Genomic DNA, 18,011 nt, shown 5'->3' with positions numbered 1-18,011 from the left:
ACCCTCCTGCGAAGTCAAATCTGTACTCCTGACTTCTATACTCTCAATCTCCCGTACCCCAAAACTACAATCCAGGTTCCCATGCCCCTGCTGAATTAGTATAAACCCCCCCAAAGAGCACTAACAAATCTCCCCCCCCAGGATATTGGTGCCCCTCAGGTTCAGATGTAGACCATCCTGTCTATAGAGGTCCCACCTTCCCCAGAAAGAGCCCCAGTTATCCAGAAATCTGAATCCCTCCCGCCTGCACCATCCCTGTAGCCACGTGTTTAATTGCTCTCTCTCCCTATTCCTCATCTTACTATCATGTGGCACGGGCAACAACCCAGAGATAACAGCTCTGTTTGTTCTCACTCTGAGCTTCCATCCTAGCTCCCTAAAGGCCTGCCTGACATCCTTGTCCCCTTTCCTACCTATGTCGTTAGTGCCAATGTGGACTACAATTAACAAAAACATACGGGTCTGGATTCTCTGATCTCCGACACCGAAATCGCATTTGGCGACGGGACGGAGAATCCCCGCTAGTGGCGAAATCGGGGCGGCGCTACTTTTGCAATGCTCCGGCCTCTGCTGTACACCGTATCCACAGCCTCCTTACGTTGGCTGAGGCCCATCCCACAATGCTCCATCCCTGACCAGCCAAGTTCCCAACGGGGTGGGACACGTGTGATCTCACCCAGCAGGATCTCAGTGTGGCAGCTGCCGACTCAGTCCAGCGCCGCCACAGTTGGGGGAGGGCCGATCCACGCGGCCACGTACCCAGCAATTCTCTGGGGCATATTGGCAGCTAGAGCCGGGTGCTTTACGCTGCCTCCCTGCTAACCCCCAGCATAACGGGGAATCGGTGGCCATTTTGCACCAGTTTTCATCCACCGTTCCCACGCTGGCATGGTCTCCAAATCGGATCAGATCTGGGTTCGATCCCGGAGTTTGCACAGTCTTCCCATGTCTTAATGGGTCTCACTCCTACACCCCAAAGCTGTGCAGGGAAGGTAGATTGGCCATGCTAAATTGGCCCTTAATTGAAAAAAAAAAGAATTGGTAACTCTAAATTTATCACACTGAGTCAATCACATTGCTGTGGGTCTGGATTCACACGTAGGCCAGACCAGGTTAGGACGGCAGATTTCCTTCCCTGAAAGATATCAGTGAACGACATGGGTCTTTACAACAATCGAGAATTGTTCCATGGTCACCATTGCTGAGTCTAGCTTTATATTCCAGATTTATTAATTGAGTTTAAATTCCACCCATGCTGGGATTTGAATCTAAAGGATGAGTAGTCCAGTGACATTACCACCACGCCATTGTCTCTCCGAATGTAGTTGCTCTTCTTGGTATTTTGTCGTATTCAAGTTAACTGTTGGGAGTTGGCTCACTCTCTCTAAATATAGGAAATTTGTACTTGAGCACAGGAAGTGCAATATTGAAAACTGATGACTCAAAAGCAGGGCTTTTTCAAACGACACGAGGGGCGAAATTCTCCGACCCCCAGCAGGGTCGAAAAATCGCCTGGGGGCGCCTAAAATCCTGCCCCCGCCGTGGCAGAGATTCTCCGCCACCCGGGAAGTGGCGGGGGCAGGAATCCCGCCCCACCGATCAGAGAGGCCACTGCGGCAATTCTCCAGCCCGGATGGGCCGAGGTCCCGCCGCTGGGAGGCCTCTCCCGCCGCCGAGGTTTAAACCACCTCTGAAACGGCGGGCTCAGCGGCGTGAGCAGGCTCCCGGGGTCCTGGGGGGGCGGGGGGCGATCGGACCCCGGAGGGTGCCCCCACGGTGGCCTGGCCCGCGATCGGGGCCCCCCGATCAGGGGCTGGGCCAGTGCCCTGGGTGCACTATGTTCCTCCGCGACCGCCATGGCCTCCACCATGGCGGAGGCGGAAGGGAACACCACATCGCGCATGCGCCGGCAGTGACGTCAGCGGCCAGCTGCCGCTGACGTCACTGCCGGCGCATGCGCCGACTGGCGAAAGCCTTTCGGCCAGCCCCGGTCCCGGGGGCGCCGGGTGTTTGCGCCAGTCTTCGGGTGCAAACCGCTCCGGCGCGGGGCTGGCCCCCAAAGATGGGGAGAATTCCCCACCTTTGGGGAGGTGCGACCCCTGAGTGGTTGGCGCTACTCCCCTACACCGGGACCCTCCGTCACGCCGGGTAGGGGAGAATGCCGCCCGAGGACTGTGGAACATTTCAGGGGCACACAGAGAGATTAGCAGGGAGGCTGCAAATTAATAGGAAGAATAGTACATCTTGCAAAAAAGGCGAGTGCAGGCATAACGAAAAGAGACTAAAAAGGTGTGGATGATTGTGAGGCCTGGGGGTTTTCCAATGTCTTAATTCCTCGAATGTGCGAGTGCAAAGATATAAATCAATTAATAAGGATCAACAATATATTTCAGGTTATAATTAGGAGCATTTGGGTGACCTGAGTAGATCGTTCTTTTAGAGGGTTGGTAGGTGCAGACTCGATGGGCCGAATGGCCACCGTCTGCACTGTAGGGATTCTGTGATTTCTATGAAAACATCTGCGAGAAGTAGTGCTAAATTTGTATTTACCAATAGAGCAATGTGAGCAGTTTTGGGTGTCTTGTAAGAAGAACATGAAAACCATAGAGTTCATGCACTGTAATCTTCCCATTCCAATTCTCTTCCTGCACGTAGTGGTGCACTAAGTAGACTTTCCATAGCTAGTAACTCCTGGAACAGGTTGTTAGTCTGTCACAAGAAGCTTATAGCTTCAGGGACACCACACCGCATCAAGCGTGACTGACCAGTGTGTCTCTCCCGCTCTTATCACCAGCCGTGGCGTTTTTGGAAGGATTTTCCAGGTTGACACACATTGGAGGGATTCTCCATCCCGCCGCACCAGTTTTCTGGAGCGGAGCGTCACCGCCAGTAGAGCGAATCTCCGACCCACCAGCGGCCAATGGGGTTTCCTATAGTGGGAAGCCCCACTCCATCGGGAAATCCCCTGGCGTGGGTGCGTTGCCAGAGCAACGGAGAATCACGCCAGCGGGGAATCCAGCCCAACATTTTTGGCCACGTTATGAAAGCACCTTCCTTGGCCATCAAACCTCGGAGTGGGATTCGAACACTGATGGCCAGATTCAGCAGAGTACAGATTTGAAATATGCGGATATCATTGAAATTTATTTGGATGAAAGTTAAGAAAAATATTCCAGGGCTCTCTAACGCACTTCTCCACTATGGTGCAGTGGTCCAAGGAATGGCAACTTCCCTTTAATGTGGCCAGGTTTTGGCCACATTAATCCCAATTGACAGTATCATATTGATGGCCTTTAGCACGTTCAACCATTGAAAAGGATACTCCAGGTGTCGTCCCACCAAAGCTCTGTATAACTGCAGGAATACATCTCTACTTCTGAATTCAAATCCTCTTACAATGAAGGCCAGTATACTATTTGTCTTCCCAACTGCTTGCTGCACCTGCCTGTCCACTTTAATTGACTGGTGAGCAAGGTCACCCTTTGTGCATCCACACTTCCCAATATATCACCATTTAATAATCCCCTTTCCTTCTGTTTTGCACACCAAAGTGTATACCTTCATATATAGCCACGTTGTACGGCTTCTATGATGGGTTTGCCCATTCGTTCAACTTGCCTAAATCACCTTGAAGCCTCCTTGCACCCTCCTCACAACTCAAAATTCCACCCAGTTTTGTGTTATCAGCAAATGTGGCCGTGTTTCACGGCAGCCTCCGCGCCCCCTCCCGGGACCCGATTCTCCCCCCCCCGGTCGGGGCTAGCAGCGCGGCCCCGTGAAGAACAGCATCGCAGGCTTAGCGACCGTTGCTAAGCCCGCGTGCCAAGCGTCACGGCGGCTGACGCGCACGATGACGTCAGCCGCGCATGACGTCATCACGCATATGCGTCAAACCCGCGCATGCGCGGGCCGTCATGCCCCTCAGCCGCCCCGCGGACTGATCCTGCGAGGCGGCGGAGGAACAAAGAGTGCGCGGGTATCGGACCCGCTGCCCGCTGATTGGTGCCCACCGATCGCGGGCCCGTGCCAATCGGTGCCATGCGGCACTTTGCGGCCATTTTCACGAACGGTGAGAGCAGGTGTGTTTGCGTTCGTGAAAACAGCCGTAAAGGCCTGGGAACTCGGCCCATCGGCCAGGGGAGAATCGCTGTTCGCCGTAAAAAACGGCGAGCAGCGATTCGTGTCGTGGGGCGGCCGTGGGGGGGGGGGGGGGAATAGCGGGAGGTTGGGAAAAATGTTGGGAAGGCCCTCCCACTATTCTCCGACCCGTCGTGGGCAGCAGAGAATCGCGCCCATAGAGATTTAATGCTGTTTGTGTTGTTTCTCTCTATCGGGGTCTGCTCAGTAACGGCACGCACCCTGGTCCTCAGATACTATTGACAATATTTGCCATAGTTGGGAAATAAGGAGAAAGCTAAATGTTTAGCTACACAGACAGGACATGTCCGGAAATCAAATTTGCTGTTCAAGCCAGATGTTTGTACTCCCCAGAGATGCATGAATAATGTTTAAGCACAATGCAAAGATAAGAAACCAGATGCAGGACTTTCCTTACTCCTTCTTATCTGGGAATCTAGATAATGTTGCTTGTTAAGCCTGCCATGATTTGAACTTTTGCATTCAAACAGGGTGTACACATCAGGCACGGTAGCAAATATCGCATCAATCACCTTCTACTAGGTGTCATGGTACCGGATCGGACCCCCAGTTTATATTAGGAAACCGGACGAGAAATCTCAACAGTTTTCTAATTTGTAAACTGTGAGGAAAGGATACTTCACTCAGAGGAATGAATTCATCCACTGATGAATAGGGATATTTTGTATTAAAACCAACTTTATTATTAATGCAGGATGCACCCCATTAACATCCAAGAAGAAATTAGCTTTTCAATTAACAGTTAAACAGTTCTTAAAAAAAATAAAGATCTTCGAGCCCACTTTCCCATCTACTTCTAAAATTTCAATTAAGAAAAATCCCTACACACAGGTCAAATGCCACTTACTGATACAGTTAACACTTAGTGGCTTACAGATCCATTCATAAAGTCCTTGGAGAGAAGTTTTCAGAAGACAGTCTGAGAAACACACCTCATTTCCTCAGAATCCAGAGCAGAACCCTAAAATGAAACTAAAAACAGACACTGGGCGGGGCTGTGAAACTAAACTCAAACAGACCCTGCCCCTCCCATGAGTGACAGATCAGCTGTTAACCCCTTAATTTCCGCTTTAGCAGCCATATAGGGCGGAATTTAACAACAAACATTTCTCAGTTAATTTGTGACTGGTTTTGCAGGGAGTTTCACGCAGACTCTGACAGCGAGTTCCCCACCTCTTTCAGGTGGCAGTGCCAAGGTGCCAGCTGGGCAGTGCCAAGGTTCCCACGTCCCAGGTGGAGGGCCAGAGAGCCACCCTGCACTATCCCTGACCACCTAAGGGCCTCTGATGGCCCAGGAGACCCCTCGAGTGCCGGTCCACCTGGGCCATGTTCGTATGGACCAGTACTGAATAGTGCCTGGCTGTGGCTTCGCTGGGGAGGCTGGTAGATCCTGGAAGGCTGGTAGATCCTGGGTATCTCACCTAAGTAGGTTTAGAACCAATTTAGGCGCCTGCCATTCGGCCACGCCTCCTTTGGGCGGGATTCTAATTTTGACGCCTCGCAGGGCTTGAGCTCGAGCGCAACCTGGACCATAGAAACCATTTCCACTGATGTTGGAATTGCGAACAAGAAGATCCAATCTTAGGATGTTAGGACGCGACTTAATGAAATGGAAATAGAGGGAGTGGTCTTCCCAAAAGGGAACAAAGTTCCTGAGCGAGCGCACTTAGCCGTATGTTTCCCGGCACACGCAGTGCAGAAAAACACGTGACTATTCAACGTGATTCTCTTTGAATAATAGGCCTAAAAGGGGAACGCATGGCTGAGGCCGCTCATAATCCCGATTTTTACAATGGGGAGTTCCGCTCGCTCGCTTAAAAATGGCGCCCCGATTTCCGAGGCCCTCCCAAAAATCCCCAACCTACCCCCAGCCCGAATGCAACATGAGAAGGTCCCCCGGCCTTGCACAACACCCAGACCAGGCAACCCTGGCCCGGTCGCACAAAAAAAATGACAGCTTGGCACATTGGCAGTGCCAACTTAGAGGAAGCGTTCCACATTAGAGGAAGGGTTACTGTCTCGCCCTAATATGTAGATTTGCCAAAAACTGACCCCATCCCCTTGCAATTGAGTTGAATCCCGAGAGGCTTTGCGAGCCGGGTAGATCCCGGGAGCGGGGTCTCCCAGCTTTCACCGGCCACACTGCGGTGGACTGCTTTTCCGGCGCAGCGTGGGCGGGAGAACGCACCCAGAGTCGTGTGTCAAACACGTTGAGCTGGATGTTTCCTGGCGCTGGTAGCACCGAAAAAGTCCATGCTAGTGAATGGGTCTCTGCTTCATTTCGGGGCCCCGTCGAGGTCACAATCGGCCCCAATTCCTGCACTTCCTTGCAGTGCTGGAAGTGATTGGGTGCCATTTTTAAGTGTTTTGCTGATCTCTAGAACCCCCACCACAGCCTCTGAACACCCCCCCCCCCCAAAGCTCCAATTCACCTGTACGGGGGTTCCGTAGACCCTGCACCCCATCTCCGAGCACCCCGGGCTCGATCCCTGGCATGGACAAAATGCCACCCAGGCACCTTAGCACTGCCAACCTTATGCAAACCTGCTGCAACATTTCGCACCCACATTAATACTGGGTGAATGTAATAACTGAGGCCAATTGCTAACTGGCGAGACATTCTGCACGATCTATCGGCCGAGGCCGACTCAGGACGCGATGAGGCCGGTAAATCTCACAAGAGATTAAAGTGCCATTTAGAAATGGCTCCCCGAGCTCTTCCTTCGCTGGCCAGCAGAGCTGGTTAGTGTCGGAATATGGAACTCAATGAGGCCTTGGCGGGGGCATTTCCCGGCGAGGCTCCAAATTGAAGCAGAGTACCGTTTAATAGCGGGGTCGTTCTCGGTGAAACATCCGGCTGGTGGGATGGCAGGGATAGGGTGGGGACGTGTGCCTAGGTGGGATGCTCTTTCGGAGGGTCACTGCTGACGAGATGGGCTGAATGGCTTCCTTTGGCACTGTAGGATTCTATGAGTCTATGACTCTGACTTTGTTATCGTCTTGCTGTTGAGAAAATACAAGCGTGGACTCAATCATAATGATATACACATCTCTATCCAACTAGAATTCCTCTGTGTGCAATTCGCTGTAAATTCAATTAAAGGAAATATGCCTGCTCCGTGCAATAATGAGTCACTTTAAAATAATCGCTACCCATTTTCACTCAAATCGAGAAAAAGATAGATAAGCTACCAATTATCAGCCTGATAGCATACAGGAAAAGTGGCCAAACAGCCAGCAAGATTGATTTCCAATGTTCTTAACGGTCACAAATAAAAATTCTCAAATAATTTATTTTTGTTTTGCTCAGTGGCTATTTTGGTTTCTCAGCCAACTGCCAAATCTGCACCTTCAAAAGAAAAATGTGTAAAATTAAATAATTGGACTAAGGTCGTCAAATTTTTCCAATTTGATCAATCTTCGTGAATCTGTAGATACCTCACAACCTATGACATTGGATTAATCATTTTTATTAATAGAAACATCGTCTACTTCCTTTTACAGAGAACATGATATCCTCAAAACTCACACTTGTCTTTCGCACATCCCTTTGTCACATTAGTAAAATGTTGGTCAAGAAAAATGTGGTGAAAAGTTCTAAACATAGTGGAGAAATGAACAGGGAGACTTTATGAAAAAAATAATTCACAGGATGTGGGCATCGATAGCAAGGCCAGCATTTGTTGCCCATCCCTATTTGCCCTTGAACTGAGTAGTACCATTTCACAGAGCAGTTAAGAATCAACCACATTGCTGTTGGCCCAGAGTCACATGGAGGCTGGGCATCGGGTAAAGGCTTCATCTAAAGGATATTAGTGAACCATAAGGAGTTTTACAACAATCAGTACTGAGACTTGTTTTTTTCCCCCCCAATGCCAGATCATTAATTGAATTTTGTGGTGTTCTATTCAAATCCTGCACAAACCATTGAACTTGTCCCAACATGGCCACCATTTCACTTGCCACAGGACCAGTTATAGCCCTACAATGTAGTTGCTTCATGTCATGACAGCAATTCTATGTCATGGGGGCCCTGGCATGGATAGTAGTCTGGCACCTTGCCTGCTCTGCGTTTGTGAACTCGGACGGCTTGGGTTACCTGACTTCCACACAGATATTTTCGAGCTGGGCTGACTGCGGGGCGCGGTGAGGAACAGGTCAAATAACACTGAACTTCCAAAACATACGCAGCCACAGATTGATTTACTTTCTGTTGGCAACCACTCAGTTCCATACATCCAGCTCCTGGCCTATTGACATGTATTGCGATTTTATGTGAAGAAAAAAAATGAATATTTAATACTTAGTCGCAAGGTGATGTCGGCTCAAGAAGAAAGGTGCTATTCTCTCTTGTACGGTCCCAGGCTGCATGCAGTCTGTCACAATGTGAAAACTGTTTCCAGAAACATTTTGTTCAATGCTGAACATGATCATTCATTGCAATAAATGACAAAATGAAGTAACTGAAGTTACTTATCATTTAGCAGGCCACAGAAAAAGAGAACCACTCAAGAACATGATTAAAGTGAACTTGGGCAGCACGGTGGTGCAGTCGTTAGCACTGCTGTCTCACAGTGCCAAAGACCCGGGTTCGATCCCAGCCCCGGATCACTGTCCATGGACCCGGCAGTTCTCTGGCCGTTTATGTCAGGAACGCTAGGAGTTTTGCATGGCATGGCAGCTAGCCCCCCGCCAGGCGGAGCAAGGTGAGGGGGCGCCATCGACATTTTCATTGTAAACTAGACACTTCCTCCAGACATAGCCTCAAAATCGGAGAATCTAGCCCTATATGTTTCAATCAAGTTTACTCTTACTCTTCCAAACTCCAGCGGACACAAGCCTAGCCTGTCTAACCTTTCCTCATAAGACAATCCACCCATTCGAGGCATTAGTCTTCTCGAAACAGCTTCCAACATATTTACATCCTTCCTTAAATAGAGTGACACAGTACTCCAAATGTGTTCTCACTGGTGCTCTGTATAACTGAAGCATAACCGCTTTTGTATTCAATTCCCCTCACAATAAATGGCAACATTCTGATTACTTGCTGTACCAGCATACAAACCTCTGATGGTTCACTCATGTTTATTGTGATACTACAGTTCAGTACCGGACTGGGGAGAAACACAGGCCTTTGACAGTGGGCTAAATCGCTGGCTTGTAAAGCAGACCAAGGCCAGCAGCACGGGTTCAATTCCCGTACGAGCCTCCCCGAACAGGCGCCGGAATGTGGCGACGAGGGGCTTTTCACAGTAACTTCATTTGAAGGTCGCTAGTCTGCTGAACAACCTGTGGAATGATGTTCCGGAGAGGATAATGGAGAAAAACAGCTGAAATTATTTTAGGAACAGTTGGTTACTGTGACAAGGAACTGTTATTTCTGGATGGATGAACTAGAATTGATTAAATGGCCGCCTCCATCCATATCTGTCTTGTGATCTTGTAATGAAGTGAAATGTAATCATTCTAAGGAATTGTCTCCTGAGTAAATGGCTTGTATTGTCGCTGAGGATTGGTTAACTCTGCCCCGAAGGTGGAGGGATGCCTTACAGCTGTTGCGGGAATGAGTTACATAGTAGGAGTACACATGCCAGCAACAGCAGGCCACAGCATAAGATCCCCATTTAAGCTCACAGTACCTGAGAACAGGTAATTTGATCTCTAATAGAAGGCACTATGATTACAAAATTACGTTTCTATGAACAAGTAATTCTAGATTCAGTAACAGCTTGCTGCTCTGCAAGTTTCTCGTTGTAATAACTAACTGTGAACAGTCAATGGGAAATTAATTAAAGCTAGTGATAGCACTTGCTAATCACTCATTATTTTAACAAAAACCATTGATGAGGGGCCAGATGATGGACCCTCTTTACATTCATATAGCACCTTTTTTGACCTCCGCTCATCCCAAAGTGCTTTACAACCGATGAAGTACATTTTGAACAGAGTAAGAAGTCTCACAACACCAGGTTAAAGTCCAACAGGTTTGTTTCGAATCACTAGCTTTCAGAGCACAGCTCCTTCCTCAGGTGAATGAAGAGGTAGGTTCCAGAAACATATATATAGACAAAGTAAAAGATGTAAGACGATACTTTGAATGCGAGTCTTTCCAGGTAATTAAGTCTTTACAGATCCAAAATGGAGAGAGGGATACTCGCAGGTTAAAGAGATGTGAATTGTCTCAAATCAGGACAGTTGGTAGGATTTTGCAAGCCCAGGCCAGATGGTGGGGGGTGAATGTAATGCGACATGAATCCAAGGGCCCGGTGGAGGCCGTACTCATGTGTGCGGAACGTGGCTATAAGTCTCTACTCGGCGATTCTGCGTTGAAGACCACCTTGCAGAATGTTACCCGAAGATCAGAGGCTGAATGCCCTTGACTGCTGAAGTGTTCCATGACTGGAAGGGAACATTCCTACCTGTACTTATTGAAGTGTAGCCTCTGTATATGCGAATATACAAACATGCAAAATAATTGGGGTGATCTTCAAAAAAGACCCCTGATCTTGGTGTCGGAGCCTTCTCACCAGTGTGGAATCCGCCCCTTGCACTTTTTTAGATCCTAACAATGTAGTGGAGAAACCCGCCATTGGGGCGATGGCTTCATCCCCACTTTTCCCACCTGCTGTGACACTGCATTAAAAACGGAAATGTTAAAACAGTGCCCTCTAATTTGGACTCACCCACAAGAGGAAACATCTCTACCAGATTCACCTTGTCAAGGCCATTCAGGATCTTATATACTCCAATCAAGTCAGATCCTCACTCTTTGAAACTCCAGTGGAAACAAACCCAACCTGTCCAAACTTTTCTCGTAAGAAAACCCACTCATTCCAGGTATCAATGAAGTAAACCTCCTCTGAACCACCTCCACTGCATTTATATCCTTCCTTAAATAAGGAGACCAAAACTGCACACGGTGGCCTGGATTCTCCTTTCTGGAGCCTAAGCATTCTTGCTGGTGGAGAAATGCTACTGGTCTCTAACGGTGCCAGGAGCTGTGCCCGGTATGCAAGCCTCTCTCCCTTACCAATACTAATTTATGCACGGGGAGTGCTCACAGGTTTTCCGGCAGCATGGGGTGGCTTCACTGGGAATTCCCATTGACAGTGGCGGGAGCAGAGAATCCTACCGCCAGCAAACAGCGTGCCGCCTCCCGCTGCCGAGAAACGTGCAAATCGGAAGCTGTAGAATCCTGCCCATGATCAATTAATGGACAGGTGGCATGTTCACCATCCAATTAAGGATAGGGAGGTGGACTGTCACCTGGAAGGCCAGAGATAAACTTTTCACCTCGAACATAGCAACAGCCTGCAATGGATGGTGAGTGAGGGAGAGGGTGCTCCAAAATGGGGGCTCCCCGTCTCCAACTTTTTATTAAAATATGGCTTTTTCAGCCAGTTCAGCACTGTAATGGGGGGACTGCTCTACAGGGTGTATGTTGCCACTGCAAAATGGCCCTGGAAGTGGGAGGGGGCCTGGATCGGACCAACCAGAAAGTCAAACCCAGTGTGTCCTCCTCTCAACTTGCTTTCCACCTATCTTTATATCATCAGCAAATTTGCGAGCAATACACTCCATCCTCCAAGTCATGAATATAGATTGTAAATGGTTGAACCCGCAGAAGTGATCCCTCCAGCACTTCACAAGTTAACAGTTTGCCAACGAAAATGTATGCACTTGTCCCAACTCTCTGTTTCCTATTAGTTAGCCAATCCTCCATCCATACTGATATACCACCCCTGGCACCATGAGCCCTCAGTAACCTTTTATATGGCACCTTATTGATTGTCTTTAGAAATTCAAATATACATCTACTAGTTCCCCTTGATTCATTCTGCTTGCTGAACCCTCAAAGAGCTTGAATAAACTTATCAAACACAATTTCCCCTTCGCAAAACCACATTGACTCTGCCCGTTTGTACTTTGTTTTTCTAAATGTTCTGCTATTACTTCCTTCATTATGGTTTTCAATGTTTTCCCAATGACAAAGGGTGGGCTAACTGGCCTATAGTTTGCTGATATCCGACTCTCTCCATTGTCGAATAGGGAAGTTACATTTGTGTTTTTTTCAATTCCCTGGGACCTTTCCAGAATCTAGGAAATTTTGGAAGATGGCTGGATGAGTTGAAAGTTCCGCCCCAAAGACAGCAACTAGGGTTGCAAAACCCAGCTGGGCCCCAAGACGTGGCAGCTTCACGAATCTATCTGTTTTTGGATAAAAATGGTTTGGGCTCAAACTCCAAGACATGAGTTTGGAAAAAGCATTTTCCGGCAAAATGTGCTTTATTTTGGATGAGAGGTTGAAATAGGATGCACGGTAGCACAGTGGTTAGCACTGTTGCTTCACAGCACCAGGGTGCCAGATTTGATTCCCGCTTGGCTCACTGTCTGTGTGGAGTCTGCACTTTCTCCCTGTGACTGCGTGAGTTTTCTCCAGGCGCTCCAGTTTCCTCCCACATAATCCCGAAAGATGTTCTGTGAAGTGAATTGGACATTCAGAATTCTCCCTCACTGCACCTGAACAGGTTCTGGAGTGTGGCGACTCGGGGCTTTTCACAGTACCTTCATTGCAGTGTTAATGTAAGCCTACTTGTGACAATAATAAAGATTATTATGATTATTATTAATTTGGGCAACTTTTACAAGAGGCAAGAATTTTCCGGTTATCCAGATGAATGATTAATCCCCTTACCCAAAATCACCAGAGACCAATTAACTGGCCATCGATCCTGATTGCTTGTGGGATCTAGTAATGATTCAATTTGCTTGCATTACAACAGTGACCACATCACAAAATCAATTGGTTGTAAACATGGAAAGATACTACATTTTTTTTAAATTGAGGGGGGGGGTTTAATGTGGCCAATCCACCTACTCTGCACATCTTTGGGTTGTGGAGGTGAGACCCACGCAGACACGGGGAGAATGTGCAAACACAGACAGTGACCTGGGGCAGGGATTGAACCCGGGTCCTTGGCGGCGTGTGGCGGCAGTGCTACCCCCTGCACCACTGTGCTGCCCTATGGAAAAATACTACATGATCACAAGTCTTTTTCTTCAAGAGTGTAATACTGCTGATTCTGGAAATCTGAAATAACACAGAGTTCTGGAAATGCTCCGCAGACTGGGCAGCATCTGAGGAGAGAGGAAAATACATTAATGTCTCAAGCCCAAAGAAGAACAGGGTTGAGGTTAATGGAGGGCCATCAACCTAATTAATGTTTTCCAACAATCTTCTGTTTTAGGTCGAAATTTTCATGCCGTTCACTGGTAGCGGGATTCTCTTTTCCCTCCGGTAGCGCGCCCCCGCACGCGGGTTTCCAGGTGGCGTGGGGTGGCTTGAATGGAAATTCCCATTGACAACAGTAGGAGCAGAAAATCCCGCCATCAGAGAATGGCGTGCTTCCACCCGGCTCCGAGAAACCTGGGGCTGGAAGGCCGGAGAATCCCACCCTTAATTTCTCTTTCTTCTCAAGATTGCTAAAAACATTCTTGCTAAGCAATTACTTTTTGTATGAAGTAAAAGCTTGGTTAACTGAGTTTTTTACAGGAGCAATCATGACTTTGGGGTCAGGCTGCCGTTATTTGAGGAAATGCACCGATGAACATGAGATGCGATCATTGCAGCCACTACTGAGAGAAATTCTTCCATCTTGGAGGGCTGGGAGGTGTGCAGACAACTACTGCCACGGTGGATGATTCACCTCCATCTCAATAAGCCGCTTAACGAGGGACAAACCATCCAGCTGTTGGAATTATTTAACACTGATTACTGAGATGTGAGACAGACGGTGCTAATTGTTTGGAGGAAAGACTCTTGACTGGCTAGGGAAGTTTGTCATGCTTTGTATCCGATATAATGGATCAACCATCACATCATGGAAAGCCTTCAGACAGTATTCTTGCCTTTGAGCGTCACTTTGGTTAACAGCCAAATTAAATTACAATAATCCTTTGTTTCTGTTCAACGGTCGAGGCAGGGAATGGCTATAACTGTCGAACCATATCTGGAGTTTGAATGAAACTTGGTTTCACTGGAGAGTTAACAAGTTGAAGCTCGTGCAGATGCTGTCATTGACCAAATTCAGGTTTTGCCAAGTTATGAAAAGGGTCAACATCTGTAATCTACATCTGCGAAGTCAATGTCCTCTTACTGTAAAGTAGCATTTGCTAACCCTTAACACAATGGTACCCACAGCGACAATTTGAATTCATATAGCATCTTTAATATTATGAAATGTCCCAAGGTGCTTCACAAGAGTGGAATCAAACATAAACTTCCCCTTGTGTCCAAAAGGTTAGTTGGGGCTACTAGGTTATAGGGATAGGGTGGGGGCTCTTTCAGAGGGTCGGTGCAGACTCGATGGGCTAAATGGCCTCCTTCTGCACTGTCGTGATTCTGTGATAATTTGACGTCGAGACAGCTGAGGAGATATAAAGAGAGGTTACCAAAAGCTTGATTAAAGTGGTAGGTTTTGAGGAGCAGAAAACAAAATGGAGGGGGGGCGCGTAAAGAGATGGAAAGGTTTCGGGAGAGATTTCCAGAGCTTGGGGCCCTCAGCCAGCTGAAGGCATGGCCGCCAATGGTAGAGCTGTTAAAATCAGGAAATGAAAAAATGAAACTCACTTATTGTCACAAGTAGGCTTCAAATGAAGTTACTGTGGAAAGCCCCTAGTCTCCACATTCTGGAGCTTGTTCGAGGAGGCTGGTATGGGAATTGAACCATGCTGCTGGCCTGCCTTGGTCTGCTTTCAAAGCCAGCTATTTAGCCCTGTGCTAAACCAGCCCCTGATTGTGCACAATGGAATGCACAAGAGGCCGGAATTCGAGGCGTGCAGAGATCTGGGAAGAGTGGAGGGCTGATGGAGGTTACAGAAATAAGGAGGGGGATAGAATATGCAGGGATTTGAAAACAAGGATGAAAATTGTATAATATTGGCTTGCGATTTGCAATGTTATACAAGATCCATTGGTACATTCTGAAGAGTTCCAAACATCTAATATTATTTAAAGCTACATTATCTCTATTTTAATAAAAAAGTATCCGAGTGATTAAATGGTGCAATGTGTCCTTGATGCACTTAACCAGAAAATTGTAGCCTTGGAATCAGTCCATTGTCTCAGTTATATTTTATGACAAATACTATTAAGTCTGAAGGTGTTCTGGCCTGCTCGTAAGCAGTGTCGGCAAATGGGTGCATTTCAGAGGGTAATTGAACACTGATACCTTGCTCACCATTTGCTCCTGAGCAACACTGCACCTGAATTTTCTCAATGAATACAAACAAATTGCTGGAAACTGGTCAGGCACAGTCACTGTGGAGCTATATTTTGAGTTGATTTGATTTGAAAGAAAACGGAGAATCTCAATTTGTTTTCTGAGTTAAGCTTTGGTGACTGGCAGGACCAAGAATGCTGGGATTGAGTGGTGGACCCACCAGTTTGGAGATTTAGAGTCTTCAGGTGAGATGTCCTCATCTGTCATTAAGATTCAGCATCACCCACGTGATGGACCTTGGCGTCGGAGAGGTCTTCATGGATGGTCCCTATCTTGAGCAAGTTGCTTCCAATTGTGGCTGTCTAGCTTGCACCGATCTAGAGTGGGTTTCTGAGCAGTCTTTACATCCTCTTTATGTTATGCTGAATAATCAATGGAATCCAGTCCAAATCATGTCACTCACAATGAGGCAAGAAAATCAAAGAGTTTAATATGAAAGTAGCTTCAAACCCAGTCAGATTCTTCACACGGGCAGTTTGCGTCCATGTTTAGTCTTCAGATGGAACAGTTTCGAGGGTTTGAGCACTTGATCCTTTCCCAGACTGAAAGTCACAGACTCTTTTCTTACGGCATGTTATGAAAGTTTGATTTTCAACTTTTATTTCCAGTTAGGTAACAAAACATAGAGTTAATTTGAGAAGCAGAGAAAGAAGATTCTGCAATCGAGGGTTGAGAAGTTCCAGCATCACTGCTCTTCATAGACCATTGTTATAAGATGACAAGTTCCTGTCCTCAATGTTAATACCGGGTGGGGAGAGTGTTCAACTTCCCCACAGGGCAGAATGGATCATCTACCAGTCCAAAGATGTGCAGGTTAGGTGGATTGGCCATGCTAAATTGCCCGTAGTGTAAGGTTAATGGGGGATTGTTGGGTTACGGGTATACGGGTTACGTGGGTTTAAGTAGGGTGATCATTGCTCGGCACAACATCGAGGGCCGAAGGGCCTGTTCTGTGCTGTAATGTTCTATGTTCTATGTACCTGTCTAAAATGAGCCTGATTTTCATCTCATTGAAATTAATGGAGTTGAATGTTGGGCAGGTCCTACATGGATGGACAGCACGCTAAGAGAGGCAGTGACAAGGCAGTGATCACCTCCCAGTGTCAGAATAATGAATCATTACAAGAATATGAGACCAGGAAGTAAGATTCAACTGGAATTATGTGGAAATGTAAAGTCTTTAAACTATGGTTTTATGAAGATAGCTGTGTTCCAACTAATATTTAGCATGGTCACATAGTGGTTAGCACTATGGCTTAATAGTGCCAGGGTCCCATATTTGATTCCCGGCTTGGGTCACTGTCTGTGTGGAGTCTGCACATTCTCCCCGTGTCTGCATGGGTTTCCTCCAGGGGCTCCGGTTTCCTCCCACAAGTCCCGAAAGACGTGCTATGTGGTAATTTGTACATTCTGAATTCTCCCTCTGTGTACCTGAACAGGCGCCGGAATGTGGCGACTAGGGTCTTTTCACAGTAACTTAATTGCAGTGTTAATGTAAAGCTACTTGTGACCATAAAGATTATTATTATTATTATTATTATTATTATTATTAATGTTTCATTTGACCTCCATGCTGAGCAGAGAGTGTAAAGTACAGTAATATGACAGCAGTTGTCTCCCACAGTGAGCATTTTGCTGACTCTTGTTTCATTCTTTGCAGGAACGATTCCAAGTGAAGAATCCCCCGTTTGCTTACATTCAGAAACTAAGAGGATTCTTGGACCAAGGTGGAGTCAGGAAGGTAAATATCAAGAATCAGTTTACAAAATTCAAGCCACAGACTGGACTAGTCGACGCAGCAACGGCCTGAACTGCAAAATGATGCTTAGGATGTTGATAATTGGCAGAAATACCAGCAACAGAAAATGGCATCCCTGAAAATGCATGTGCTATCTTGCAAACCTAGAAGTGATATCTTTCAGACAGTAGATCAGCAGCACATTGATTCTATCTTGTTGTCTTGCGTGTAGAAATCTAGTCAGGTTTCACAATGGGTAAATGTAGCATGGATGATGTAATGACAGAAATAGGTTGGAAAGTACCTTGGCTTTTCTACACGCATGGGTCTCTCAAGACTCTGTCATACATCGTCAAATAGGTAAGAATAACTTTCAGAAGCCATACAAAAAGCAAACATGAAATATTTGCAACCGATTTTTCATTTCCTCTTCTTCATGTTATCCCTGCCCTCAGTGTCTGCAATTGGCTGATAACTGGGTTGATGTTGAGTGAAAGTGAGGTGCTGACCCTGAAGGGAGGTGGCTGACCTTTCTGAACAAAACTGAGGAGACAAAGCCTCTCTAAAGGGGTCTGGTTCTACTTGTCTGTTAGTGAATGAATAGCACCTGACAGCTCGAATCCTGGACAAAGCAAGCTATCAAAGTTTAGCAAAACCCATAGGCTGAGTGTTCACTTTGCCACCTACAAGGCCGTAGGTTTACACTACCCTTATAGATTGAGGGTTTACGCTGCCCCCTTCAGTCCGAGGGTTCACACTGTCCCTTCAGGTTAAGGGTTCACACTGCCCCCTGCAGGTCAAGGGTTCACACTGCTCCCTACAGCCCGAGGGTT

The 18,011-nt window shown here is 47.2% G+C and overlaps 1 protein-coding gene across 7 annotated transcripts in view; it reads left to right on the top strand.

Moving 5' to 3' along the window:
- fmnl1a (formin-like 1a) overlaps positions 1-18,011 on the top strand; it is a 354,814-nt gene that overhangs the window by 185,428 nt on the left and 151,375 nt on the right. For all 7 annotated transcript variants that reach the window (XR_005458128.1, XM_038778444.1, XM_038778448.1 and 4 more), the window contains one exon: positions 17,101-17,181. Coding sequence is in view for 6 of the 7 variants with exons in the window: in XM_038778444.1 (XP_038634372.1) it covers positions 17,101-17,181 (81 nt within the window). In the remaining variant the exon portion in view is untranslated. The remainder of the gene's footprint in view (positions 1-17,100; positions 17,182-18,011) is intronic.

This window comes from Scyliorhinus canicula, chromosome 19, assembly GCF_902713615.1.
Source record: "Scyliorhinus canicula chromosome 19, sScyCan1.1, whole genome shotgun sequence".
Taxonomy (NCBI): domain Eukaryota; kingdom Metazoa; phylum Chordata; class Chondrichthyes; order Carcharhiniformes; family Scyliorhinidae; genus Scyliorhinus; species Scyliorhinus canicula.
The sequence above is the reverse complement of the archived record's forward strand: the minus strand, read 5'-3'. Positions and strand labels throughout refer to the sequence as shown.